The 27,898-nt window shown below is 35.7% G+C and overlaps 1 protein-coding gene across 1 annotated transcript in view; it reads right to left on the bottom strand.

The window, feature by feature from the left end:
* LOC122814496 (integrin alpha-M-like) overlaps positions 1-27,898 on the bottom strand; it is a 935,681-nt gene that overhangs the window by 874,255 nt on the left and 33,528 nt on the right. The window contains exon 3 of the mRNA XM_044087070.1: positions 9,140-9,254. Coding sequence (XP_043943005.1) covers positions 9,140-9,254 — 115 coding nt within the window. The remainder of the gene's footprint in view (positions 1-9,139; positions 9,255-27,898) is intronic.

Genomic DNA, 27,898 nt, shown 5'->3' with positions numbered 1-27,898 from the left:
ACATTAAATCTATTTTATTAATGAGATGTTGTCTAAAGGTCTGAACCTCTAACCAGCAAGTTTCTCTTAGATCAAATTCTTGTTTTAAGAAATCTAGATTTTTAACTTTATTATCAGATATCAACTGATACCAGTAATTTAGATCATTATCTATAGCTAAATGAGTTCCTTCAGAAGTAGATGACAAAAGCATACCCTGAGTATACATTATAGGAAATACAATAAAATTCCATTCCCTATACTTAGGGTGCATGAATATAAAGTTACGATAACTAATAATAATATTTAATGGGTAACAAACCATATGTTTAGGTGTAATAGGTGAAGTACAAAATTCCTTTAGTAACCATAACATGGAGTTATTTACAATCATATTTTTATGTGTTAAGGAGATTTTCATGAAGTGCATACTAATTAGCTCCCAATAATCTTTCCATTTTGTGACATATGACTGATCTATTAATAAAGTAATAACTTTTACAATAGAAGAGATAGTATATAAATTAAAGTCTGGAAAAGAAATACCCCCTTGAGACCAGCTATTAGTATGTTTCTTTAATGCAATCCTAGGTCTATTAGGTGCCCATAAGTAATTTAACATTAGTGTGTTCAGTTTCTTGATAATTATTTTTGTAGGTGGAAGTATTATTGATTGTATTAAGTATAAAATCTTGGGGAATATTATCATTTTAATAATTGTAAGTCTCTCCTCCATAGTAAAAAACATATTATTCCAGGTATTAAAAAGATTTTGTATATTAAGAAAACAGGTATTATAATTATTATATATAATAGATTTAATATCTTTAGATAGTATTATACCTAAATAAGTTATCTGACCTGAATTGGGTAATATTTAGTAAAATCACTAATGAGAATATTTTTTCGTGTATATATAGGTAGTATTTTAAATTTTTCTTCACTGAATATTAGACCAGAAATACTTTTAAAATTCATCATGTTATCAAATAGAGACTGTATAGAAGAATTAGATCCTGCTGATGTAATTAGAACGTCATCTGCAAAAAGTTGAATTTTGCATGTTGTATTTTCATCTATTTCAAAACCCTCTATGTCAGTACTGTTTCTGATCAAATTAGCCCAAGGCTCCATTACTAAAGTGAATAATAGTGAAGAAAGTGGACATCCTTGTTTTGTACCTTTAAGAATGGGTATTTTTTGTGAAACATATGTTCCTACCTTAATATAAGCCAACGTTCCTTTGTATAAATGTTCAATTAGATTTACAAATGTATCTGAGAAGTTTGTGCACTTCATTAAGGTAAACAGATAGTCCCAACTTACTGAATCAAATGCTGAACTTATATCAAGACTAATAAGTGTTAAATCTTTCTTTTCCTATTTGCAAAATCTATTAATGTTAAAGTTCTTCTTATATTATCAAAAGTATTTCTATTTACAATGAAGCCTGTCTGATCTATATCTATAATGCCGGGAATGATTGTCTTCAATCTATCAGCAAAGATACTCATAAACATTTTATAATCAACATTAAGTAATGAGATGGGCCGATATGAAGAACATCTAGTTGGATCTTTATTAGGTTTTAAAATTGGCGAAATAAATGTATATTGCCAAGATGGGGGGGGTTATTAACTCAGTTTGGGCCAAAATAAAAACCTTATGTATTAATGAATATGTATTTTTAGAAAGGATTTTATATATCTCTAGTATAATACCATCATTACCCGGTGCTTTGTTTGATTTAAGCTTATTTATTTGTGTAATAACTTCTGTATATGAATTACTCTTGTCCAATAGTTTAATCTGTTGTTTATTAAGCTTTTTATTCATATTTGTGGTTATAAACTCCTTTATTTTATCTTTAGGTTCCATGTTAATATTATTATGGTTAATTTTGTGAAAGTGATTTCTAAATTCATCTAGTATTTCTGGTATACTAGAAACATTCTTCTTTTTCCTTAGAGAAAATATTTCTTTGATATGGTTTTGTTTATTCAACCTTTTGGTTTTATTTTTAAGTCTATGTAAGTATTTGGGGCTTATTGAATAAGACAAAAACTTGTATTTCTCTAAAGTTATTTTAACTTTATGAGTTAAAATTTCTTTGTATTTCTCATTTAGTTTGTTTATTTCTTCAATAACTTTCTTGTCCATAATATTTTCTTTATTATTATGTTTATACAAGTCTAATTTACTTTGAATATCTAACAATTCCTTATCCCAAGATTTCCTTTTATTATTATACCATCTGATACTTTGTCCATATAGATATGATTTTAAGGCATCCCAAACATAAAACAATGGAGACTTCAGGAGTATTATTTATGTCTAAAAAATGTTTTACTTCTGAAAGTATATATTCTTTATAGTCTTTTAGTTGAGTTAAGTATGCTGGTATCCTTTTGATCTGAACATTATGAGTATTTTTTATCATGAATTCAAAAACAATTGAATTATGATCAGATATAGGACATGAAATGATTTTGGAATTAATTAAATCTGTTACCATCTGGTTAGAAATAAAGACCCTATCTATTTTTGAATAAGTTTTGTATCTGTTAGAAAAAAGGTGTATGGTAATGATTTTGAATCTATCTGATTATTAATATCCTTCAAATGATAAGAATTAGCAAAATCATTTAAATGTTTTGCATTAGATGTAATTCTTCTTTTCCTATAGTGGTAGTATCACTTTCATGTAGTATACAATTAAAATCACCAGCTAAAATAATATCTCCTATAGAGAATGATATGATCTTATCAAGATGATATTTCACTGTATTAATACCAATTCCAGGTATCCAATATACATTAATTAAAGTGTAAGTATTCCCATTAATTTGTATTGTAACCATACAAAACATTCCTTTGTCATCCTGATAAGACTTAATGGTTTTAGGAATGGGCATACTTTTATTCCATAAAATAGCCACTCCTCTTTTTTCTGAGTGTGCTCTGAACTAACCAATACTGTATATTTGTTTGTGGCTAGTTTATCAATATCTTTTTCAAGAGATGGGTTTCTTGTAGGAAGACTAAGTTGGCCTTATGTAAATTAATGTATCTTATTAGGCTTGCCCTTTTACATGGATTATTCAATCCATTAATGTTTAAAGAAATTCCTTTTAAAGATGTCATTTGGCATTTTTAAAACTTAAGAATCTTATGATCAAAATAACAAATAACAAGATAAGTAATGTTACATCTCCTCCTTTAGGTGTACCTTTAAATATAGCTGTATTTATTGAATCTCTTATGGGATTTTGTATAGGATTCAATTTTGTTTGTCGTGACAATGAATGTACAAAATATATTGTGGATGTCAAAACTATATACAAATAACAATGAACAAGTGAAAATAATGTAAGGATTAAACCTTGCATCCAGCCTGGAGTTATAAACTCCAACTTAGAGTAGTATTTACCACTCAAGTTAACCCCCTACCCTAAGCAGCAGTACCTCAGCTACCACCTTATCAATTTAATACTAGTTATATTTAACTGAAGTTAACAGTTTTCAATTCAATTATCTAGCAAGACAATACTACACATTTGGTAAAACAGCATCATATAAACTAAAATAAACCTTTTTCTTTTAATCTCTAATGTCTTAAGAGTAAAAGAAAGGTAGATTTTATATGCACTCATGTTGTGTTATTCCTAAAAAACACAACTTGTGTGTGTGTATATATATATATATATATATATATATATATATATATATATATATATATATATATATATTGTCTACCACAGGAATGTTTCCCCTTTCTAACACACACATAAGTTGTGTTTATGTATAAAATATTCAGAGAAAAGTAATGTTCCCTAACAAGGATACTTATCTGCCTGAAGCTGTATTTGAAGGTGACTGTTGATGTTCTCATTAATAAGCCGAACAGAAGTCTGCACAGGCGTGCACACATCATGAAACTTCTGAGATTTGGTGTACCTGTACCTTCATGTAGAGTGGTACCAGCACTTACTCTCATGCTGTGGGTAGAAGTACAGTGCATGAGGAAGAAGCTTGAAGCTTTGTAGACTGGCCAGACATGCAACATCCTTAGCAGGACATGTCCATGTAGTTATGGGAACTTGAACAGTAATCTAATGAAGAACACCTACCTCTCTCTGTTGTCACTGCCATTTCTGCAGTTTTTTTTTTTTATTAGTAGCATGTTGGACCATGAAATTTCAGCTGGTTAATTAATAATCATAATAAGCTGGTTAACTGATAATTAACTTCAGACTGCATCTCACTGCAAGGCATACCTGTGGTAGCTGTACAAAACGCAGTGACAATGACAGACTTCAGATTCGTTCTTATTGAGGCATCTAATGATGTTCATACTGCTTAGAGCTTTTATCTTATCTGATCAGTGCAATGCAAGAACACACAATGAATGTGCAGTGTACTTTATATAGAACAATTCATAGATGACGCCTCACAAGGATGGCATTTTACAGTAAAGAAACATGATAATCTTATACACATATGTACTTTGGTCTAGCAAACATCCACACATAATTGGCTTGAAAGCAACATGTCCTCCAGACAACAGGCTGTAAAATAGCAAAATAACATCTCTCCCTACTTTCTTATAGCAGTTGGAGTCATCCAGGGCTCTGTTCTAGACCCTCTCATATTTAACATATCTGTGAATGACCTCCACTCAGCAAGCAAACATACTTAATTATCCAACATGCAGATGACTCCACTCTGAATTGTGCAGTTAAAAATGGATACACTCCAACAACTAACCTGGGATTCACTTACTTTTACTAAAACTTAACTATCTGATTCTCAACTTCTAAACCCCCCTAAAAATATCCAAACGAATCCTAGTCACCCCAAAACAACTTTCTACTCAAAAATCCATTTCACTCTAACCCCATGAGCAACATAAACATTAAATTAGTAATCCACACTAAACTGCTAGGTGTAATAATTGATGACAACTTGAAAACTGAATAACATGTAAAAGATGTTAGTCACCAAAAAATTGACATCCTTTACAGGATAAAAGGTCATCTAACAAATAATGCTATAAAATGCATTTCTTTAACTTCCCTTCTTCCAACTCTCCTCCATTTAGCCCCAGCTCTCATTAATGTTATGGCATCCCGTACCAGCAATGCTACAACAAGGTAGTGAAATTTACTAAAGTGACGTACAGATCTCACCATTGTGAAGCACCAAACTATACTAGCTTGAACCGTCTCACTCTGTGACTCACCTTTAACTATTTACCACATGTAACTGTGTACAAATGTGATAAAAGCCCTAGACTAACTCACAGCCTTCAATACTACTCAACAAACAGGCCTCCTCACTCAGTACATAAAACTACTCCTAATAACTAAATCAAACAATTCTGCCAGTGACCCTGTAGTTCTCCTACATATCTGAAATAAAAAAATCCCACCTGTCCTTAAACAAATACTTTAGGTGAAATCTTTGAAGTCTCAGTTAAAACAGCACCTAACATACATGGCTGTTTTCCTGCTCATGTTCTGGCTGGACAAAAAGTGCAGTCTGTCCATAGAGTGTAGTAAAAGCTGCACCATCCTTCACACTAGCTAAGGACACTCCATACTGACATATTATATCTACAGCCCGTGTCTCCGTCATCCTTTCTCCTTAAACCACTTACATCACTTCCTGCTCTTCTCCTCACCCCCCCACATATTTTTATTTCACACTCCTATTCAGATACAGAATCTTCTGTCTCACTTGCATTGCTTTTTCTCTGTCCTCTTCTTTCACCCCCTTTCACATCACATCCCTTTTGTATCTCCCTCTGCTCATCTACAAGCCATACACTGGCACCTTACAGCCACTTTTACTGACAATAATCCTAAACCTTCTCACTCACTCTTGCCCAAGCTTCTTCTCACTTATCATCTATTTCAAACTCTACCACATCCATTGCTGGATTTAATTTCTATGTAGGCACCTGTACCTATTTCACAGGTGGTGCCTCTCAAACTTGTATTTTCACCTTGCTCCTCTGGCACAGTGCTGTAGAACCATCGCTTCTAACCCCATGCTACTTAAAAAAAATTTCCTCAGATCTCACTTTTTAAAAGTGTGCTCTCACAAATTACTTTCCTATTCCTTTCCTTGTACTTTGTTTATTTTGAACTATGGTTGTACCCATGTGTTACATTTTATTCATGACTTACAATTTTTTTTAATCTATTGATAGGTATTGTTATCTTTTGTAAAACTCTGTTTATATTTACTTACTATACTGTATTTCCATTTATTCTGCTAAATTGCTTAAAAGGCATAGTTTTTTTTAACCTTTTGTACCCAAATTATATTTGGAGCTTTTATCTGCAGACCTCCATTGAAAAGGGGCAACTTATATCCCGGTAAACAAATACTAATAAATTAACAAATAAGCAAATATTATGATTACATCTTAATGTAGTGTGAGATTTTTCATTTTTGATGTGTTTCTTACTTTGGTTGGGTAAACAGTCCATGTTGTTTGCTAAATCCCTTTTCAGCTGCACAGTCATCTCAGGGTCATCCTTTTCCCAGCTATCATTAGCTACAGAAATATATAACAGATGGATATAATGAGCTTTAATTCCTGCATGTAATCAGATAAGTTAGAGCACTGAATTTCTGAACTCTTGGAATGTGTGGTGCTTTATGGTCTAGACTGTATGGTGATAATACAGATTGACATGAAATTATGAAGTCTAAATAAATATGGGCTCCTCCAAGTCAACTTCTTAATTAGTGGGGCCTCGTATGGCCATGTTTCATTTGATGCACTGGTTTCTTTTAACATGACATGCCTGGCTGAGAAAAAACTTTACCTTAAGAATGAAGCTTTTTTTTTTGTATATCTTGTAAGGTTAAATGATAAAAGTGGTAGTGCTATGGTTAACCAAAGTGTAATCAAAATATTTACTTTGTTGCCAAAGCTAATGATTATCTTGATGTTTACTGCTGCTTATTGTTTACTGCTGCTTATTTGAAGTTACAAAAAACTGTCAGGAACCTCAGACTCCTGCTTACTGTATATAACTCTAGAGAACAGAAGTAAGGAAGTTAAGTCTAGTTTTTAAAAACTATGTTCTGTTTGTGCTATACTGGTGGAAAGTCCCAGCCAGGTATAATCTTAAGAAGCGATCTTTGTTGAATGTTGAGTAATCATTTATTACTAATTCATTTTCCATACCAGTTTTATGCTAGTGTGGGATGTAGGAACATCAAAGCATATCCCAGCAAGCTTTGTGCATAAAGGGAAGAGCCAGTCTAGGATAGGAATGAATCACTAGTCTATCGCAGGAGATAGATAGATAGATAGATAGATAGATAGATAGATAGATAGATAGATAGATAGATAGATAGATAGATAGATAGACATAAATAGACAGATAGATAGATAGATAGATAGATAGATAGATAGATAGATAGATAGATAGACAGATAGATAGATAGACACATAAATAGACAGATAGATAGATAGATAGATAGATAGATAGATAGATAGATAGATAGATAGACATAAATAGACAGATAGATAGATAGACAGATAAGTAGACACATACATAGATAGACAGATAGATAGATAGATAGATAGATAGATAGATAGATAGATAGATAGAGATAGATAGACAGATAGATAGATAGATAGATAGATAGATAGATACATAGATACATAGATACATAGATACATAGATAGATAGAGATAGATAGACTGATAGATAGATAGATAGATAGATAGATAGATAGATAGATAGATAGATATACACATAAATAGATAAATAGACATATAAGTAGATAGATAGATAGATAGGTAGATACATAAGTAGATAGACAGACAGACACAGATAGATAGATAGACAGATAGATAGATAGATAGATAGATAGATAGATAGATAGATAGATAGATAGATAGATAGATAGATAGATAGATAGATAGATAGATAGACAGATAAATAGATTAATACTTTTGGGCAGTTTATGTCATCAGCTCACCTACCTGTAAGTCTTTGTGGAAACAACAGAATCTAGTGAAATACTGCACTAAAACTAGGAGAATATGCAGACTCTGGGTAGAAGGCAGCACAGCTAGGATGCAGTGTTGCTAATTAGACCACTGTGCCACCTGTAAATAGTAATTTAATGAAGACCTATTCATTGGTTTAGACATGCATTAAACAGATAAAGATACTGGATATATGTGCCTCCAGAGAGTGATCTGTAAACACAGGCTGGTAGTCAAATTCAGGGGATTGGGACAATGGTTAAGATCTTTCCCACACAGATATAAGGTACAGGCTTTGATTCTGACCTTTGGTTATTGACTGGTCTCACAGTAGTCTGCTGACTGTTAACCTAGCATTGAACTATGACCTGCAACTATGATCACAGATTTCACAGAAAGACTAATGAATGCTTATTAACGACTGCATGATTAAACCTGTTAATAGTCAAAGTCTGAACCAGTTGGGTCATACTGCCAGGCCTTCTATTACATTAAGCAGTAAGTTAAAATAATATGCATTAGTAACCCAATTTTAAATTTGTAATAAAGTATGACAGTATGTAGAAGGGAAAGAAACAAGAAAGTCTCAGGATTTGGTAAGTGTACTGAGAATGTACTGCAGAAAAGTAATTTAAACATTTAGGAAGTACAATTCTCCTAGAACAAAAAGCTATCGTACATCTAATGTCTCAAGCATAGTCATCAAGGGGCTGGGAAGAATTGTCCTTCTGAAATCTATACTTAACTACAAGTGCTGAGTGCCGAATCATAATTCTGGTCATTGCTGGATAAAGGCCAGCCTTTTACACAGCATCTCAAGTGCCTAAGAATTTAAACCACAGCAGAAAAGACATTTCATGTAAATTAAAAGTCAAAGTACAGGTTTCTGAAATGCCAACGTAAAGTAACATAAGAGTTTATCAAAATGAAAACAAAAAATAACACCCAGCTTCTTCATATGAGATTCAGCACAATAGTGAGGCGATGCTCAAACTCACTACGTAATAATCAGGTTTGCTTTATGACACCCTTTCAGAATCACCATCTTCATTGCTCTACACTTTCATAAATATGACTTTGTCATATCATAACATCTCCAATCATATATAAATACTAAGTAGCTGTGCTGTAATTATTACTCACCTTTCACTTCCGACACTACCATACTGTATTACTTTATACCCAAATGATGATGCTGCATCCTGAAATATTTTTGGATTTTTCACATCTATATTAAAGCCACAGGAAAGGCTGAATGCTGAAAGAACAAATAAAATAATAATTTAGATATTAATAATACGCCTAGAAAGTTCACATCTCAGGTAAAAACAAAGGGACATGATTGCATTTATCATACCATTTCTAAATTAATGAAGTACATTAAAGGGGAATTTCTGATGTAGTACCACAAATTATGGCAGCTCCAATATCCTTGTTTTAATAAATGCCCATAGGAGCGGAAATACATATAGTGACTGCCTGAAGACCTTCACTTCCTATGGCTCTAACGAAGTAGGGAAAGTAACTCTTATCCATTCAATTATTGTTATCTAAATGGACATTTTGTAAACCTATTCTTAACTGGAGACAAGAGATTTGGAAATATGCTATGCTTTTAATAATTAAAGATAAATGTAGTTTGGGACAAACTAAGTTGTCCCGGTCCCTCGAGTAAGGGGGTAAAGGGATGTGAGAAGGGTATAGAGGTAGAAAGTAAGGTGAGGATTGCAGTTGGATAGGATAGTGGGTTTGTGGTGGTGAAAGGGTTAAGGAGACAGGGAGATGGAAAAGGAAGTGAGGTAGGAGAAGGTGGGACTTCTGACTCTATTAAGTGTTAGGGATTAAAGGAAGTAGGCACATTTAGTGTGAGTTGGTGGCCTTCCCACCCTCCTCTTTTTTGTATATGGATGGAAGATGTGGGCAATTGGAGGCAGAGAAGAGGGACAGGATTGTCCTCTTATGTTCCCCCTCCAAAGAAGGTGGTTATTGGTTAATGGTTTGGTGAGGTGAGAAGGTATGCTGCCTCTTTATGTGGGTGAGTAGATACGCTACCCCAGTGGAGGAGGTATCAGGGTGAATAGGTACACTGATATGAGGTAAAGTTCGTCCAGGGTGAGTGGTGACGCTGCTCTGAGATCATCATTGCTGAGGAAGATAACTAATGTTGGTTTTATGTGTATATAGTTTATTGTATAATACAGTTTAATAAAGGTCGTCAAATGTCTTTATGTGTTTGATGTGGTTATTTAAAGGGGGGAACGGGACAAGTATTTTTTTTCCTATTTCTAGAAGGTGCCCCTGAATTAATACTCTGCTAACCCCTTACAACACAGTGCTAAGTCATGGGTGGTATCAACAGAAGATACTTAAACAGTAATACAGAAAAAAATGAGAGTCTGTGAAGGGTGATGTGCGGGGTTCACACATTTCCACTTTTATAATATTGTGTTATAATTCCAGGACATTCAGGGGCTTGCATCACTGCATTATCATCTTTCCCCTTCCAGTGCATCATACCTCTCATCTGTACCTGATATATAGAAAATCCAGGAGTTTGGTTCATATTTTTACCCTATCTCTCATATTTCTTTTGAATTTTTTCTGGTAAATCACTAAGGATTACAGTTAGTCAATAATGCCAGACACTACTGTTTCATTCTTTTTTTTTTCAAAAATATTTCACTAATAATCTTCAACAAGTCTACATAACCTTTAACAGATAAATGCAAATATAATAAGAAGTTGAAAAAGAAATAAAACACACACACACACACACACACACACACACACACACACACACACACACACACACACACACACACACACACACACACCCACGCACACACACACACACACACACACACACACACACACACACACACACACATACACCCACCCCCCCCACACACACACACACACGCCCACACAAACACACACACGCACACCCACACACACCCACACACACACACACGCACACACGCGCACACACACACACACACACACACACACACACACACACACACACACACACACACACACACACACACACACACACACACACACACACACACACACACACTACGAATGATAGACACTGTTTACATACTTGATATCCCAACTTATTGTATTGACTTAACTTATAAATATACTCTCTTCTGCCTCATCACCAACATAAGTGAGTGATTCACAGCTGAAATACACACTTAAGAAACGTACTAGAATGAATAATACAGTATGATAGATAAACTTAACTGAAACTGAAAAGAAACAGAATTTGTGATAAGATATTAGGCATGATAGTCCAAGCTTTAAGTACATTTTTAGTCAGGTTGATCCCTATAAAGATTTGTAATATTTATTTAAGAGGACACATTCTGACCACTTGACACCTGACAGATTACACCAATTCTTTAATATTTAAAGACAAAAGAAAAAAACAAATGATAGGAGCACTTATGTTATGCAATTTAATTTTTGCAGGTAATATAAGCACATTTGCAAACTGTTAGGAAATAGAAATAAGTGTTTGAATCCTGTGTAGTAAGGTTGACCATAATGTCTTTGTACACTTACAGTTCTGTAGCATATGTAAAAGATTTGCCTTAGCTGATCCACATACAGTATAATTATCAGAAAGTGAAAGATTAGAACAGTTTTTTTATATATGAGTAAAAAGGGTCTATATTATAACATTGAAGTTGAAAAACTTTGAATGTTATAATATCGAACCAACTACATCGAAGGATGAAAATAGCAAAGCCCTGGAACATCAAATTCTTACCTAGGGCAAGATTTTGGTGGGCTGTTCTGTGGCTTCACTATTTCCTCCACTGTGGTGCGATAGTTACGGACCTTAGGGTTACGGTACGGGTTAAGATAAGTGGAAAGGTAGGAATGTATGCATGGTTTAGTGTAGGGTTAGAAGTAGGATTTTGTTAAGTGCATGTGTATGTGTGTGTTTTAATTAGTTTGTTTGTGTATAGTTTCTTACGGGTAAGTGTGCGATAGTTACAGACCTTAGGGTGCAGGTTAAGGTTAGTGGATAGATAGGATTGTATATACGGTTTAGTGTAGGGTTAGAAGTAGGGTTTTGTTAAGTGTATGTATGTGTATTTATTAGTTTGTTTGTGTATAGTTTCGTACGGGTAAGTGTGCGATAGTTACGGACATTAGGGTTAGGGGGCAGGTTAAGGTTAGTGGATAGATAGGATTGTATGTATGGTTTAGTGTAGAGTTAGAAGTAGGGTTTTGTAAAGTGTATGTTTATGTGTGTGTTTTAATTAGTTTGTTTGTGTATAGTTTTGTATGGGTAAGTGTGCAATAGTTACGGACCTTAGGGTTAGGGTGCAGGTTAAGGTTAGTGGATAGATAGGATTGTATGTACAGTTTAGTGTAGGGTTAGATGTAGGGTTTTCTTAAGTGTATGTGTGTGTATTTATTAGTTTGTTTGTGTATAGTTTCGCAGGCTAAGTGGGCGATAGTTACGGACCTTAGGGTTAGGGTGTGGGTTAAGGTTAGTGGATAGATAGGATTGTATGTACGGTTTAGTGTAGGGTTAGAAGTAGGGTTTTGTTAAGTGTATGTGTGTGGTTTATTTATTTTGGTGTGCTTGTGTTGTGTGTATGTTTCCTGGATGTTTCCCGGAACAACAAATTTTTTCCCTGGGAAACAATTCGCTATTCTGAGACTTCAATGTTATCATATTTCGAAATTCCAAGTTCGAGCTTATGGTGTTTGATATTTTGGAATTTCGAATATATGATATAGACCCGAGTAAAATAAGCACTATTTAACATCATAAATCTATTGTAATACAATTTCTGAAAATGAAAAAAAAATGAAATCTCAGTAAAACTGATTGCATTATAAAATCTCCTTTAATAACACAGTTGTTATAATAGGTGAAATATGATGCATGTAAGTACATTTGTTCAAATTTTACTTTGGTATGTATTTCATATATCAATTTTCAAAAAGGGAGACCAGGCAGGTTACAGTTATAAGATTTTATAAATTTGTGCTAAATACAAAGCCATGGATGGCACCATTTTTGTCACTGGAATTAAAACTAATTTTCTGTAGTCAATCTGCATGAATTAATGAGGTAATATGCACAAAAGTCAGGGAGATGCATGTCGCCTTCTTTTTAGGACATATCCTTTTTTGATGTAATAGTCAAATATTTTCTGGCTGTCAAATAAATGTGGATAGTTTAACAAAGATGACATTTAGGTATAGTATATACAGTAGCAGATGGCTACAATACGAAACACCAGTTTACTTAACACCAAAGTCTCAACAGAATAAAAAAATGCTTGATAATAATCTTCTCTCCCATACTATTTTTCTCTCCTTTCACTTTTTTACAGCTGTTTCATCAAGTAAAATTTGATTGTTTCCTCTGTTAGACTGCAATTACTACATGTATCTGAATTTTTTTACACTGTTTAAATTTCCGTAGTCTTCTGTTATTGTATTTTCACTTTTCACTGTTTTAACTTTCTACAATCTCACTTTTGTGAGCACATATCCTTTCATTATGCACTCTCACTGACTGTTTCAGTTTCTTCTCATTATCAAGTTTCTGTGTTTACATGTTTCTAATTTGTTTCTAATGTTGAAAAAATTGTATCTAGTTTTTTTACATTGTTATATAATTTAGTATGGTATTACTTCTGTATTTTTATCTGTTTTTACTTTATGTGGAGGTTTTCTCTCTGGGTCTCCACTGAAAATGGACTACTTGCCCAGTCATACACTACCTGGTAAACAAGTGCAAATAAATAAATAAAATTGAAAACCAAAAGGGTGAAAAAACATCCTTTTTATTGTTTTTTCCAGGGTGCAAGCCCCCACACCTTTTTCTGCAAGGTTCTGACACTCTGAGAATTTCTCCTTGAGAATGTTTTGAGAAGCCATAGTAGACATAAAGTAAAACAGGAGGCTTGGGAGAATATTTATTTTAATAATAGCAATTTTGAATAAAAAAGCAACTTTCATAAAATTCCATATTTAATATTTGATAGAATATTTAAATGTATACACAAGGTTAAACATCAGTGTAATATAATATAATTAATGATTATAAGATGCATATAAATTTAATATTAGCAAAGATTTAGAACAAAATTTAGATTTGATTCTCACATAACACCATCTGCCATAAAGTCAATCAGATTCTAGAATATTAGCTACAAATGACTTTTTTAATTAAGATTGTTAAATCATTTTTCTTGGTAGAGTCAGGCTATTTAATGCAATTCTTTTTAAACTTCACCCATTGCTCTCATTTCATATGAATTTATTCAATAAATACAATGTTAGCTACAGATTTATAAAAGAGATGCAAAAATAATTTTCTTTTTTAACATTTTAAAGTCCTCTACTGCTCCAGAAGTTGATAATCAAATTGCTAATATTATCCATTTAGAATAAAGCAAATAAAGTGTATATGTTATTGCTAGTATAATCAAGGAAGTTTACCTCATCATGGGATTTAAAAGAAAAGCATAATTAACTACCTAAGAGTTGGTGAATAACTGTACTAAAATAAGGCTGAAAAAAATAACTTTTAGGAATAAGTTGGAAAAAACTATTCTACACCTACAACATGACAAGCCCTGATGCCTCTATATTGAGAAGAATTAAACAAAAATAAGTAAAAGATTTATTAAGAAATATCTTCCAACTCTGAATATGTTGCTACATTGATCCTAAATCTGGCTTATTAGAAACAATAACATTTAAAAGCGCTAACTCATAGTTACATAAAATACTCCATAAGGAGTTTCCATGCACCACATCACCTTCCTTAGTGTAGGTCTAGAAATATAAAATAACTGATTTATAATTTGAAAATTTAAACATTAAATATTAATAAAACTATGTTATAATAAGCATATTTGCCTCATTCAGCTACATTTCATGTACATTTATACAGTCAGATGAGAATAACAATTAGATCATGTTGTTTATTTATAAATTGGTTACTGAAAATAAGTAGAGTAGTTGTGCAACTAACTTGAAACAAAATAGACCACCACATTATTCAGGATATAGTGTACCCTGTTGATTAATTTCTATCATATTCTGGTGATTAAATAATAGTGGAATTAAATGAACATATTTTCTTATTTCATAGACACATGAAATACACTTCAGTTAACAAAACCCGGAGACCTTATATCTCTAAACAATTAAAAAAATTGCATGTCCAACCAAAAGTCATAATACATAAGGGGAAAAAGGATTAGTAATCCTTAAACTGGTAAAGTTAGGTAAAAAACATAATTTGCATATGCAATAGGAAGTGAAATGCCCATCTGCCAGAAATCAAATTAAATGTAGAGAACAAAGGTTAGTTACTCATGTCATTGCTTTCTAAATAAAACAAAATGGCAGCATGCATAAAACATGTCATATTTTACCGATAGTACTCCCCACTGGGTTGAACTGTGCAGGATAAAACAAAATGGCAGCATGCATAAAATGTGTCATATTTTACTGATAGTACTCCCCCCTGGGTTGAACTGTGCAGGATAAAACAAAATGGCAGCATGCATAAAACGTGTCATATTTTACTGATAGTACTCCCCCCTGGGTTGAACTGTGCAGGATAAAACAAAATGGCAGCATGCATAAAACGTGTCATATTTTACTGATAGTACTCCCCCTTGGGTTGAACTGTGCAGGTATGGACATTCTCAGCTATCACAGGCAATGAAAGTGTGATTGACAGAAATGACAATTTCACAAATAATTTAGTCCAGAAGTTGAACTAAATTATGCCCAGTAGTCCTTTGATGTTCTTGAATATAGATATGGGTGTGGAGCAAGAACCAAGTAGTAGTCTGCCTCCTTTAGTTTTTGTTGGGTATTGGAATTGATAGTTTGAAGATACAAGGACTTCAGCATCAGCAAAAGCTGTTTGTCAAGATTTTGCATGTTCTCAGAATTTGGTACTAAACTGACATAAGGAGAAGCAATGAGACTGAAGCTTATCATTCGGTACTGCTGTTTCTGTAAAAATTATGGCAGACTTTGGAAAAGTAATCAAGCCTTTGTTTAGGGGCAACTTGGGACTCAAAGTTTATTGTCTGGATGGATTCAAAAGTTGTAGTCCAGAAGATTAGAATCTTTCACATAGTTGCTTACAAATCCAGGAAAAACATTTAATGAAAAGGTTTGCTAAATAAGGACGATCATGTATCTTTACAATAGCTGGCGGATTATTTACATAAAGAAAGAAAATTGCATATGTACAAGTCACAGTTTATGTAAACTAACATTGCAGCTTTAAAGACTGTTAATTTAAGAAATTTAATTTGATTATCATGACAGAAAGCTAAAAAAAAAATCAACGTCAGCTATAAAGTCCCAATTCCGGGCACAATACTAGCAATGTGGGGAAGTGACCCCAGTCCATGTGGGTAGTGCATGGGAGGGGTTTGCTATTGCACAGCAGGACATCTTGGTGGTACTGTAAGTACATTGCACCCAAAATATAAGGCCCAAAGGCCATGGATTCAAATTATAATGGCATACAAATCATAAATGAAAAAAGCAAAGTTATACAATTACAAGTTAATCTATTTTAAAATTAAACAGTTTAACAAAAAGTGATTTCACTTAATCAAATAAACTAATTTAATATTTAAGGCTTTTCCAAGTAAAAACAGTTTAGCAGGTATTAGCATTTAAAATTTCATGTAGCTTACAAATGACTGGCAATCATATCCTATCATATTCAGGACATCATTCCTCTTTTCGGAAAACTTGTCTAGGCTTAGAAAGGCCTCCCCACCAGGTCATTAGGCTAGTAACAACCTATGAATTTATGATAACTACAGAAGGTAACTAGAACTATAACACAGGGGCTTAAGGCCAGACCTTAATAATAATAAGTTTTGTCTTATAATGCTGGGATTGATTCTCTTCATCTCTTCTTGTCTATTGCATGACTATGACAAGTCAGTCCTCCAATGTCATACTTCTAAAAAGGCACTTATGCCTTGTGTTAATTTTGTGAAGTTTAACCTGTGATGCGGCAAACTGTAGATCCAACTAGCAGACTTCCATCGTGGTCCCTCCTTTGGTCAAGATTGAACAGGCTCCAATAGCCTCATATGGAAGAACTCAGATATCTCGGCCCCAGCTCCAGTGATGGATGACTGGGTATTGTGAACTCTTAAAGAGTGCTCCAAAACCTGACATTATAGTCTCCACTGCAGCTTTCAGTAGAAACCTAACTCTTCAGAGTCCCACTGCTCCCCTTCCAAGAAGCACTTTCAGTGTGATGCCTCAGAGAAGCTGCATTGTGTGACTTATGGTTTGCCTGACAATTCCTTCAAGGAATCTTAAAATGCCCAGACATGGACCTCATCAGTACCGAGTGACCTCATAGCCTATGTAGTGCATAACTCTGCAGAGGAGACTGGTAGAATACAGAATATCTGTATGCCTGCACCCCTAGTTGTGTAATACTGCATTCACCATAAAGACACTATAACAATCTTCCCTTCTCAGATGGTAACTATCTACAGGTTTCTTGCTGGAAGTCCCTTCATTCTGGACAGTCCTATGGTCACCATTACAACTGATGCAACTTCCCTTAGCTGAGAGGTCTGATCACATGGAGAAGTTTCAAGGAATCTGGACTTTCCAAGAGGTCATCTACATCAGCATCTTGGAGGCAATGCACTACCCCTATCTCGTCAGGCATTTCCAGACTATCTTCATTGGGTGCCTTATGTATTTATGTTAACAGGGTAGATGTCTGTACATCAACAAACAGGGAGGTACACCTTCCTACTCTTTTGCTGAGATGCTGTGAAACATCCAGTCAAGATATATTTCATAGCCACTCAACTGCTGGGGCAAGAGAACTATCTCATGAATTGGTCAAGTCAGTAGCAGTTAGTGCTTCATGATTGGCCATTTTGCCTTTCATTGATAAGAAATATTTTCAACAGACATTTTCAATGTGAAATGCTGCTATTTGTTTATTTCCTCTTTCATGAATATAATCAAAATGCCTTGGTCTAACGATGGCTTCACCTTCTTAGAAACTTTCTGCATCCAAGAAGTACTGAAAAATACAGACAAAAAAATTGGTGCTTATCAGATGACAAGTTAGGTCCTTTCCACTCCTAATCCTAATGTTTCAATACTTCTTGGATATTTTTGACTCAGATTTTAGTTATTTTCAGCTAAAGGTTTTTTGCTGCAATTCTGAAATGCCACATTGGCCAGGACTCGATGTCCCCTGACTTCTCTCAGGGATTGTAAGAACTCGGGAAAACACATTAAGCCTTAACCCATTATAGCAATTGAAAGTAACACAATGAAACCACAGCTATCAAAATTAAAAAATGAAAAAAAGCATTTTGCATGGGGCCTTCCTCCACCTGCCCTTCTTTTTGCTACTTCCAAGACCACTCGATCTCAGGGATAAGAAGAATCTTTCTTACCTCACATTTTAACAGACTCGGACGTAACTGATTGGCAAAATAGGAGATAACCACTTAAAACTGGCATGTTGTAAATAAAAAGGAATTCTTTCCCTTTTGGGTACTTAGTTTATGTTAGAAAAATTGATTATTTTAGCACCTTCGGAAGATTTAAAATTCCTGAAGTCTGTGTTCCTCGTGACAATCACATCCAATAAACAATTTCTGAGTTGCTTGCTTTGCCAAATCAGCCTCATTACTTAAACTGTTGTAAGGAGAATGCTCCTAGAAAATGTTTCCCTAGAGCTAAACTTTTGTTTACTTGTTAACAAATCTAAATTAAATCACTCTATACTTTTTCACTGTAAGATCAACACACATCTCAGAGATTACACTCAATTTGTTTGTAAAGAGGATCAGCTTTTTGACTCCTTTATGAAGCTGAGGGGTATGAAAGTTTTTGAACGGTGTCTTTCACTTTCTAACTATATTTCTTTTTGTTATCTTATATATGAAAAATCCTTACAAACCTCTACTGCAGTACATTCTGCTAAAGTTGTTTCTACATCCACTGTCTTTAACATTTATGCTACAACATTTTTATCAACCTGATTTTCTTTGAAAAAACACTATAAATGGATATCATCTTCAAGTCTGCATCTTCTTTTGAGACTATAATAATTAAGGGTATGTTCACAGACAGTGGCCATCTAGGACTTTTAGCTGGGGACTCTGGCATGATGTTTATCACAGACGAGCATTTTCTTTGTAAGATACAAAGGTTATGGGTATTTACAATATGCTATCTCTACAGGAAGAAATAGTTTCATAGTTATTTACTAGACGTATTTTAGGAGACCATTTGGAAGCCTTGCTCAAATGTCCAACTGCCCTAAAGCACTATCTGGCTAAGTGACCTGTTCAAGGTCACACCGTCAGTGAATGAAGGGTGACAGAATTGAACCCTATACCACAGGAAGTAGCTTATTTACAGTTCATCACCTTAATCCCCTGCAGTAACTGCCTGATCCATCTGAAGCAATCAATCCTCCTTTCAACCATAGACTTTTGATCCATGTTTTAGTTTTATGAAAAATCTGTTTCTACTGATTATATAAAAAAAATAGTGAGTGACCACATACTTATGCATACACACACCAAAGGATTATATTACACTTCCTCAAGTGACTTATCAATATCTGTCTTCCATATTACCAACAAATGCTTTGGAACAGGATTCCAATATACATCAGGCAGAGCTCCTCACTAACACTCTTCAAGAGAAACCTTGATGGGTAGATGGGAAACAGAAAATTTACCCCGGGGATCACTGCAGTGGTGCTGCTGGACAGTGGCACAGGGAACTAATGGCTCTGCTGGACAGAGGCACAGGGAACTAATCTAAGGGGGTGGCAAAAGCTAGGCTTATAAATGCCCTTGGGCAGATAGCCTAGTACTTACCTATGAAACTATGAACCTATAAATTAAAAATAAAGTAAAGAAGAAACAACTGCAGTCAAGCTGAGAAAAATATACTATTGATCAAATCACATGCAGTCTTTTATGTAGAATGCTGCTCATTTACACTGTTTTCATACTAAAAAAAGTATACAATAATTCTGTGTTCAGTAATCCAGTGCAGTTTACCTTGGCTTATTTTGTTACCTACTGAACCCTCTTGTTCTTAATTTCTTCCTTTCCAAACTCAACATTTGTCCATCAATTATTCCTCTTTCTGTCTGAGCCCATACCCTTCAGCATGTTGTCATCAGCAGGAAGGCAGAACATTTGGAGAAGAAAAAAGCATTTACTGGCATTTACCTTCTGTCCTTCAATATACTTCACCTTAATTCTGATCTCACCTTTTGTAACAATGGTACTTTAATAATCATTTTACTTAACAGCATTACCTATTTTACATCACAATTTAACAGATGAGGAAGAGACCTTTCAGGTCCAAAGCTGAGAACACAGTACAAGCGTGTTGATACAGTACAAATGTGTGAATATTTTCTTGTTTGTGGTGTTGGTTTAATAAAGCAGTCGGCTTGTTCGAATTTGGACGTTTCAAGACCATTTTTGGAGCTTCAACACTTAATTTGTCTGCATTTTACAGCTTTTGGTTCTCAATTTTAAGAAACTGGCATTTGTACTGTATCAACACGCGTGTACTGTGTTCTCAGCTTTGGACCTGAATGGTCTCTTCCTCACTTGTTCCTGGTTTGAAATTTTTCAGCATTTGACAATTTAACAGATAATTTATATTCTTTTTTTGATATTTTCACACCCAACCAACATAGTTTTCTCAAACGTTCCTGGCATCATACCTGTTATGATCTGCAATGATTTCAGGACTTTGAAATTCACTCAGCACAAATAACAAGTTATAATACTAATAATCATAAACTTTTATGTCTCAGCAGCTTAGAGTGCATGAATCACTAATTCATTTCTGGCAAATAAAAAGAACCAAAAACAAAAACCTGGACTGCACTGGGCTACTAAACTATAAACCTATCATATCATCCGTATAAGTAGCATTTTACTGGTTCTGTATTACATTTTATCATCTATATACCCTTGATCAAATCACATGCACGTTTCATTCCATGTGCCTTCAGTTTTGCATTCCATTCCCGCATCCCCTGTCCTTTGCTGAAGTTCTTGCTCAGAGTCTGCCTGTAATGCCACATCATCTGTATACAGTAAATTTGTTGACCTGTCCCCTCCAATCACTGACTTTATCCTTTTTCATTGTCTCAAACTCCCTTCTTACATAATTCACCAGACTGAACTGAGGTGAACTTTTACATTCATGCATGAAATATACTCTCAGAATTAATAGAAATTATATCTTGTATCTTAAATTGTGCTGATGACATTCCTTTATGACAGCTGTAAACTACAGTGTTTCCTGAATGGTAGTGTCCAAGAAATCATGATACAGGAACATAGATCTTTTATGAGATGTTACTCTCGTAACAGGTTTCCAACGTGTGCCAAAACCACTTCCTTCTCACACCAAGTCATAAACAGAACCAAAATCCCTCTGGTTTGCCATTAGGGTATCACTGAGCAGGAAAACAAGGCCTTGCACCCATGGTTCATAAGGGTATGAGCGTATGCTATAATTATTAAGACAGTATATGCAGACAAGCTCCTTGCAGTAGGCAGCATGTAGCAGAGCTCTGAGAGCCACTGTGACAGAGAGGGTGTTCCACTGGGGCAGGGGTAGACTGCTGTACAGGATTAGCAAGCTGGTCCATGCCTTACCACCTGACCATATACCACTCAACTCATTTGTTACAGAATTCTGGACAAAAGACAGAAATAATGAGGTTTTTGGGGAACAAAGCTCAAATTCTGGAAAATGTTTAAATATTGGTCTAATTCACTTAAAATATATAGAACAACATTTCGCAGAACAACTGGGCTGGTTTTGCAGAGGGGGGAAATAAATATACAAATAACAGTCTTAGTGGCTCAACAGCTACAACACTTGCCTTTGGTGCTGTAAGATCTAAAGGCTGTGGGTTCACATCCCAGTCCAGGTGATTGGATTGCTGACATTACAATGTTGCATTTTTGGGGGATGTGGTGCTGCACTCCTGTGTGTGTCATCTGTTGGATGTTCAACCAAGGACCCATCTGCTTGAGTTGGATGCATCTCAAGTAGATGAAAAAGATTCCCTTGATACTCAGGTCTCCTCTGAAAAGTTATTAGTTGTCTAGCGGTACTACCCCAGTCAACAAAAGATAAATAAATGCACATACAGAGCTTTTGCTTCATTCAGCAGTGGAGCAGGGTGACAGAGACTGATGCATTATGGGATAGGAGGTGGAGCTGGGAGCCTGGGAAAGTTTTACTTTTCAATCATACCTAATACTAGGCTAGAAGTAATCAGGATGCCTGGACCTTACTGCCAATAACCTTGCAGAGTGGTCATTGGCAAGTCTAACATTATGGTAAATACCAAAACTTTAATTTTCATTTGTTTTTTGACAGTTATAGCAGTCAGCTTAATACAACTTTCATTCTTAAGTCAAACTAGAAAAACAGATCTTGTTCATGTCTGTCTGGAATTCAATAAACATCCTCAGTCAACACCTGGTTTACAAAGCTTGCACTGTTCCTCCAAATCTCATCTGTAGAAAATGTGAGATACATAAGCCCACTCTGGGTAAAACGTGACAATGCCAGTGACAGGAAACAGGAAGCCGGACTATTTTAGAACATGTTCTTTTAAATGAAGTACATGCAAAGTTCCTGACATGAAACAGTCAGATGACTTCACTTTGTGTAGAGAAAGACAAACAACTTTACGTGGAGTTATAAAGTTTTGTAGTCACCCCTGGACTCTGCCTGGAATATACATACTACAATAATTTAGCTACCCTTCTTTTCCTACCATTCTGACTACATTTTGTTTCTCATTTCTGAATGAATAAATAAATATATGGATACATACATACATAAATAAATACATACATACATAAATACATAAATAAATAAATGAATAAATGCAGGCGTTGACATGTACAGTGGAAAGTCTATAGGTTCACATAAAAGTATACCAAAACATAATAGCCAACTTATAGCAAAGAAAACAAAACTAAAAAAAAGTGATATAACATCATAAAAAAATAAAAAAGTATTACAGTTCAGAATGAGTACTTTTACCCTATCTAGGACTTCTTCAAACTTAATTTATTTCTTGTCTAAAAAATTCAGTGACATCAGCTAGTGGACGTGTTTGGTGGGATGTCAGTACAGCTTTCTCAACAGGCTGCCTATCTCCTTGTATTTTTGAACCTTTTGTTTCTTTTTCTTTTCAAATAATATCAGTGCATGCAGCTTACATTGCCAGCATATTCTTATATTATTTTATTTATTTAACATTTGTTTACAAAGAGAGAGCCCATTTTTAGTAGATGCCCAGGGAGAAAAGCTCCAGATACGTCTTTGGAATGTGGGAGGAAACCAGAGCACCCAGAGGAAACCCATGCAAACACAAGGAGGACATGCAGACTCTACAGAAAAGGCACCCCAGCCAAGAATTGAACCAGAAAACCTCTTGCTGTGCAGTGACAAAACTAACTGCTGTATCACTACACCACCCAAACTACTACTTCTTCTAAACTTTAAATGAATACAGTTTTGTTTTGTAGGTAGCACAGGGCCTAGAGCGTCAGCTACTAAATATTTAATGTAACAGACTTGTAGAAGTTCTAAATACTGCAGCAGAGTTCAAAGACCCATTAGCTTTACTAATCTTGTCTGTAAATTTATGAAAAGAAGCATCACTGACCTCATAAAGCAGGAAGTACAAACCTGATCACTGACCTCATAAAGCAGGAAGTACAAACCTGATCACTGACCTCATAAAGCAGGAAGTACAAACCTGATCAATGACCTCATAAAGCAGGAAGTACAAACCTGATCACTGACCGCAAAAAGCAGGAAGTACAAACCTGATCACTGACATCATAAAACAGGAAAGTACAAACCTGCTCACTAACCTCATAAAGCAGGAAGTGCAAACCTGATCACTGACCTCATAAAGCAGGAAGTGCAAACCTGATCACTGACCTCATAAAGCAGGAAGTACAAACCTGATCACTGACCTCATAAAGCAGGAAGTACAAACCTGATCACTAACCTCATAAAGAAGGACAGTACAAACCTGATCACTGACCTCATAAAGCAGGACAATACAAACCTGATCACCGACCTCATAAAGCAGGACATTACAAAGCTAATCACTGACCTCATAAAGCAGGAAGTACAAACCTGATCACTGACCTCATAAAGCAGGAAGTATAAACCTGATCACTGACCTCATAAAGCAGGACAGTACAGACCTGATCAATGACCTCATAAAGCAGGAAGTACAAACCTGATCACTGACCTCATAAAGCAGGAAGTACAAACCTGATCACTGACCTCATAAAGCAGGTCAGTACAAACCTGATCACTGACCTCATAAAGCAGGACAGTACAAACCTGATCACTGACCTCATAAAGCAGGAAGTACAAACCTGATCACTGACCTCATAAAGCAGGACAGTACAAACCTGATCACTGACCTCGTAAAGCAGGAAGTACAAACCTGATCACTGACCTCGTAAAGTAGGACAGTACAAACCTGATCACTGACCTCATAAAGCAGGACAGTACAAACCTGAACACTGACCTCATAAAGCAGGACAGTACAAACCTGATCACTGACCTCATAAAGCAGGACAGTACAAACCTGATCACTGACCTCATAAAGCAGGAAGTACAAACCTGATCACTGACCTCATAAAGCAGAACAGTACAAACCTGATCACTGACCTCATAAAGCAGGAAGTACAAACCTGATCACTGACCTCATAAAGCAGGACAGTACAAACCTGATCACTGACCTCATAAAACAGGACAGTACAAACCTGATCACTGACCTCATAAAGCAGGACAGTACAAACCTGATCACTGACCTCATAAAGCAGGACAGTACAAACTTGATCACTGACCTCATAAAGCAGGAAGTGCAAACCTGATCACTGACCTCATAAAGCAGGAAGTACAAACCTGATCACTGACCTCATAAAGCAGGAAGTACAAACCTGATCACTGACATCATAAAGCAGGAAAGTACAAACCTGATCACTGACCTCATAAAGCAGGAAGTGCAAACCTGATCACTGACCTCATAAAGCAGGAAGTACAAACCTGATCACTGACCTCATAAAGCAGGAAGTACAAACCTGATCACTAACCTCATAAAGCAGGACAGTACAAACCTGATCACTGACCTCATAAAGCAGGACATTACAAACCTGATCACTGACCTCATAAAGCAGGACAGTACAAACCTGATCACTGACCTCATAAAGCAGGACAGTACAAACCTGATCACTGACCTCATAAAGCATGACAGTTCAAACCTGATCACTGACCTCATAAAGCAGGTCAGTACAAACCTGCTCACAGACCTCATAAAGCAAGTCAGTACAAACCTGATCACTGACCTCATAAAGCAGGTCATTACAAACCTGATCACTGACCTCATAAACCAGGTCAGTACAAACCTGCTCACTGACCTCATAAAGCAGGACAGTACAAACCTGATCACTGACCTCATAAAGCAGGACAGTACAAACCTGATCACTGACCTCATAAAGCAGGAAGTACAAACCTGATCACTGACCTCATAAAGCAGGACAGTACAAACCTGATCACTGACCTCATAAAGCAGGACAGTACAAACCTGATCACTGACCTCATAAAGCAGGACAGTACAAACCTGATCACTGACCTCATTAAGCAGGACAGTACAAACCTGATCATTGACCTCATAAAGCAGGACAGTACAAACCTGATTACTGACCTCATAAAGCAGGAAGTACAAACCTGATCACTGACCTCATAAAGCAGGACAGTACAAACCTGATCACTGACCTCATAAAGCAGGACATTACAAACCTGATCACTGACCTCATAAAGCAGGATAGTACAAACCTGATCACTGACCTCATAAAGCAGGACAGTACAAACCTGATCACTGACCTCATAAAGCAGGAAGTACAAACCTGATCACTGACCTCATAAAGCAGGACAGTACAAACCTGATCACTGACCTCATAAACAGGACAGTACAAACCTGATCACTGACCTCATAAAGCAGGTCAGTACAAACCTGATCACTGACCTCATAAAGCAGGACAGTACAAACCTGATCACTGACCTCATAAAGCAGGTCAGTTCAAACCTGATCGCTGACCTCATAAAGCAGGTCAGTACAAACCTGATCACTGACCTCATAAAGCAGGTCAGTACAAACCTGATCACTGACCTCATAAAGCAGGTCATTACAAACCTGATCACTGACTCCATAAAGCAGGTCAGTGCAAACCTGATAACTGACCTCATAAAGCAGGACAGTACAAACCTGATCACTGACCTCATAAAGCAGGACAGTACAAACCTGATCACTGACCTCATAAAGCAGGACAGTGCAAACCTGATCACTAACCTCATAAAGCAAGTCAATTCAAACCTGATCACTGACCTCATAAAACAGGTCAGTTCAAACCTGATCACTGACCTCATAAAGCAGGACAGTGCAAACCTGATCACTGACCTCATAAAGCAGGTCAGTACAAACCTGATCAGGTTTATTTTGCAAGAATTCAGATTTATTAAGGGCAGGCCATGCAACCTAAGTTTTGTAAGCTTTTAAAAGGTCACACAGGTGGTAGACAGTGGTTACACTGTTTATGGCACTTACTTGGACCTGGGAAAGATGCTTGACACCACACCACATGATGGGATTGTTAATAAGGTAATGACCTCAAGCACTGATCCCTTTGTGGTCAGACGGATTGCAAACTGGCCCAAGGAGAGTGAGTGTTGGTGATGCCCACCTTAGTTAGGGAGAAGGTGACTAGTGGCATCCCCCAGGGTTGGGTATTAGGTCCCCTCCTTTTTGGTACTTATTTCTCTGACCTAAACACTGACAAGAAGGATCTCTGACTGACTAAGTTTGCTGATGATTATAAACCAGGATGTAGTTGCTAAATCATTCCATGAAATTAATACCCTTCAAATGAAACTAGCACATCGACTCCTGGTGCACCAAAAAAGGGCTCCAACTTAATGTGAAGAAATGTAATATAATCTCCTTCAGCAAAGCATAAATTCCTTCTACTTGCTGTATCAATAACACCCACTCTCCAGTGGGTCTGTAATCAGAGTCTTGGTCACCTGAGTCAATGTCTCCCTCTTCTTTTATCACCATGTAACAACTGTAGTCAGAAGCTCCTTCTATATCTCAGTATTAATTACAAAAAGCATTTCAGCTAAAACAAATGGAGTTCTTTTTCCTTTGTACTGTTCCCTGCTTAGATGCACTAAACACTATAATGCAGCCTTTGCCATGTATCTCATCAGATATATCAAAAACTCAAACAAAAGCAAAGCTTCATAACAACAAATACCTCAGGCCTCAAAAATCTTAGCTATCAGGAAAGGCTGGTATCGCTGTCCATGTATTCTGTGCCATATAGGCTCTTGATGGGAACCTATGCCTTGCATCTATGCCCTCAGGGATCCTATTATCTGAGATTACTTCTTTCTTAATGTATCAAATAGTGTAACCAGTACAAGAACAAGAGATCTCAGTTTACACCAGGTAATAAATCAAACTAAATAAGTTCATTACCCATCACCTCCCCTTGCACTGGAATAGACTCCTCTTGTCAGCCTTCAGACATAGCTTAGACAAATGGATGGGTGTCTTAAAATACACCTCAGGACTTAACATATATTGCCTCCTTGGGCAGTAGAGCCTAAGAGTGTTTATTCAAAACGGATATATGGCCTCAGGCTGAAAAGTTTTATATGTCCTATGATTTCTATGACATAGTTTACTTTAATGGACTGAAGTCAGATCATACACCTGCTATAACA

The sequence above is a fragment of the Protopterus annectens genome, chromosome 10.part0 (genome assembly GCF_019279795.1).
Source record: "Protopterus annectens isolate FY-2018-M chromosome 10.part0, PAN1.0, whole genome shotgun sequence".
NCBI lineage: Eukaryota > Metazoa > Chordata > Ceratodontiformes > Protopteridae > Protopterus > Protopterus annectens.
Note: the sequence above shows the minus strand (reverse complement) of the source record. Positions and strands in the feature narration are given on the sequence as shown.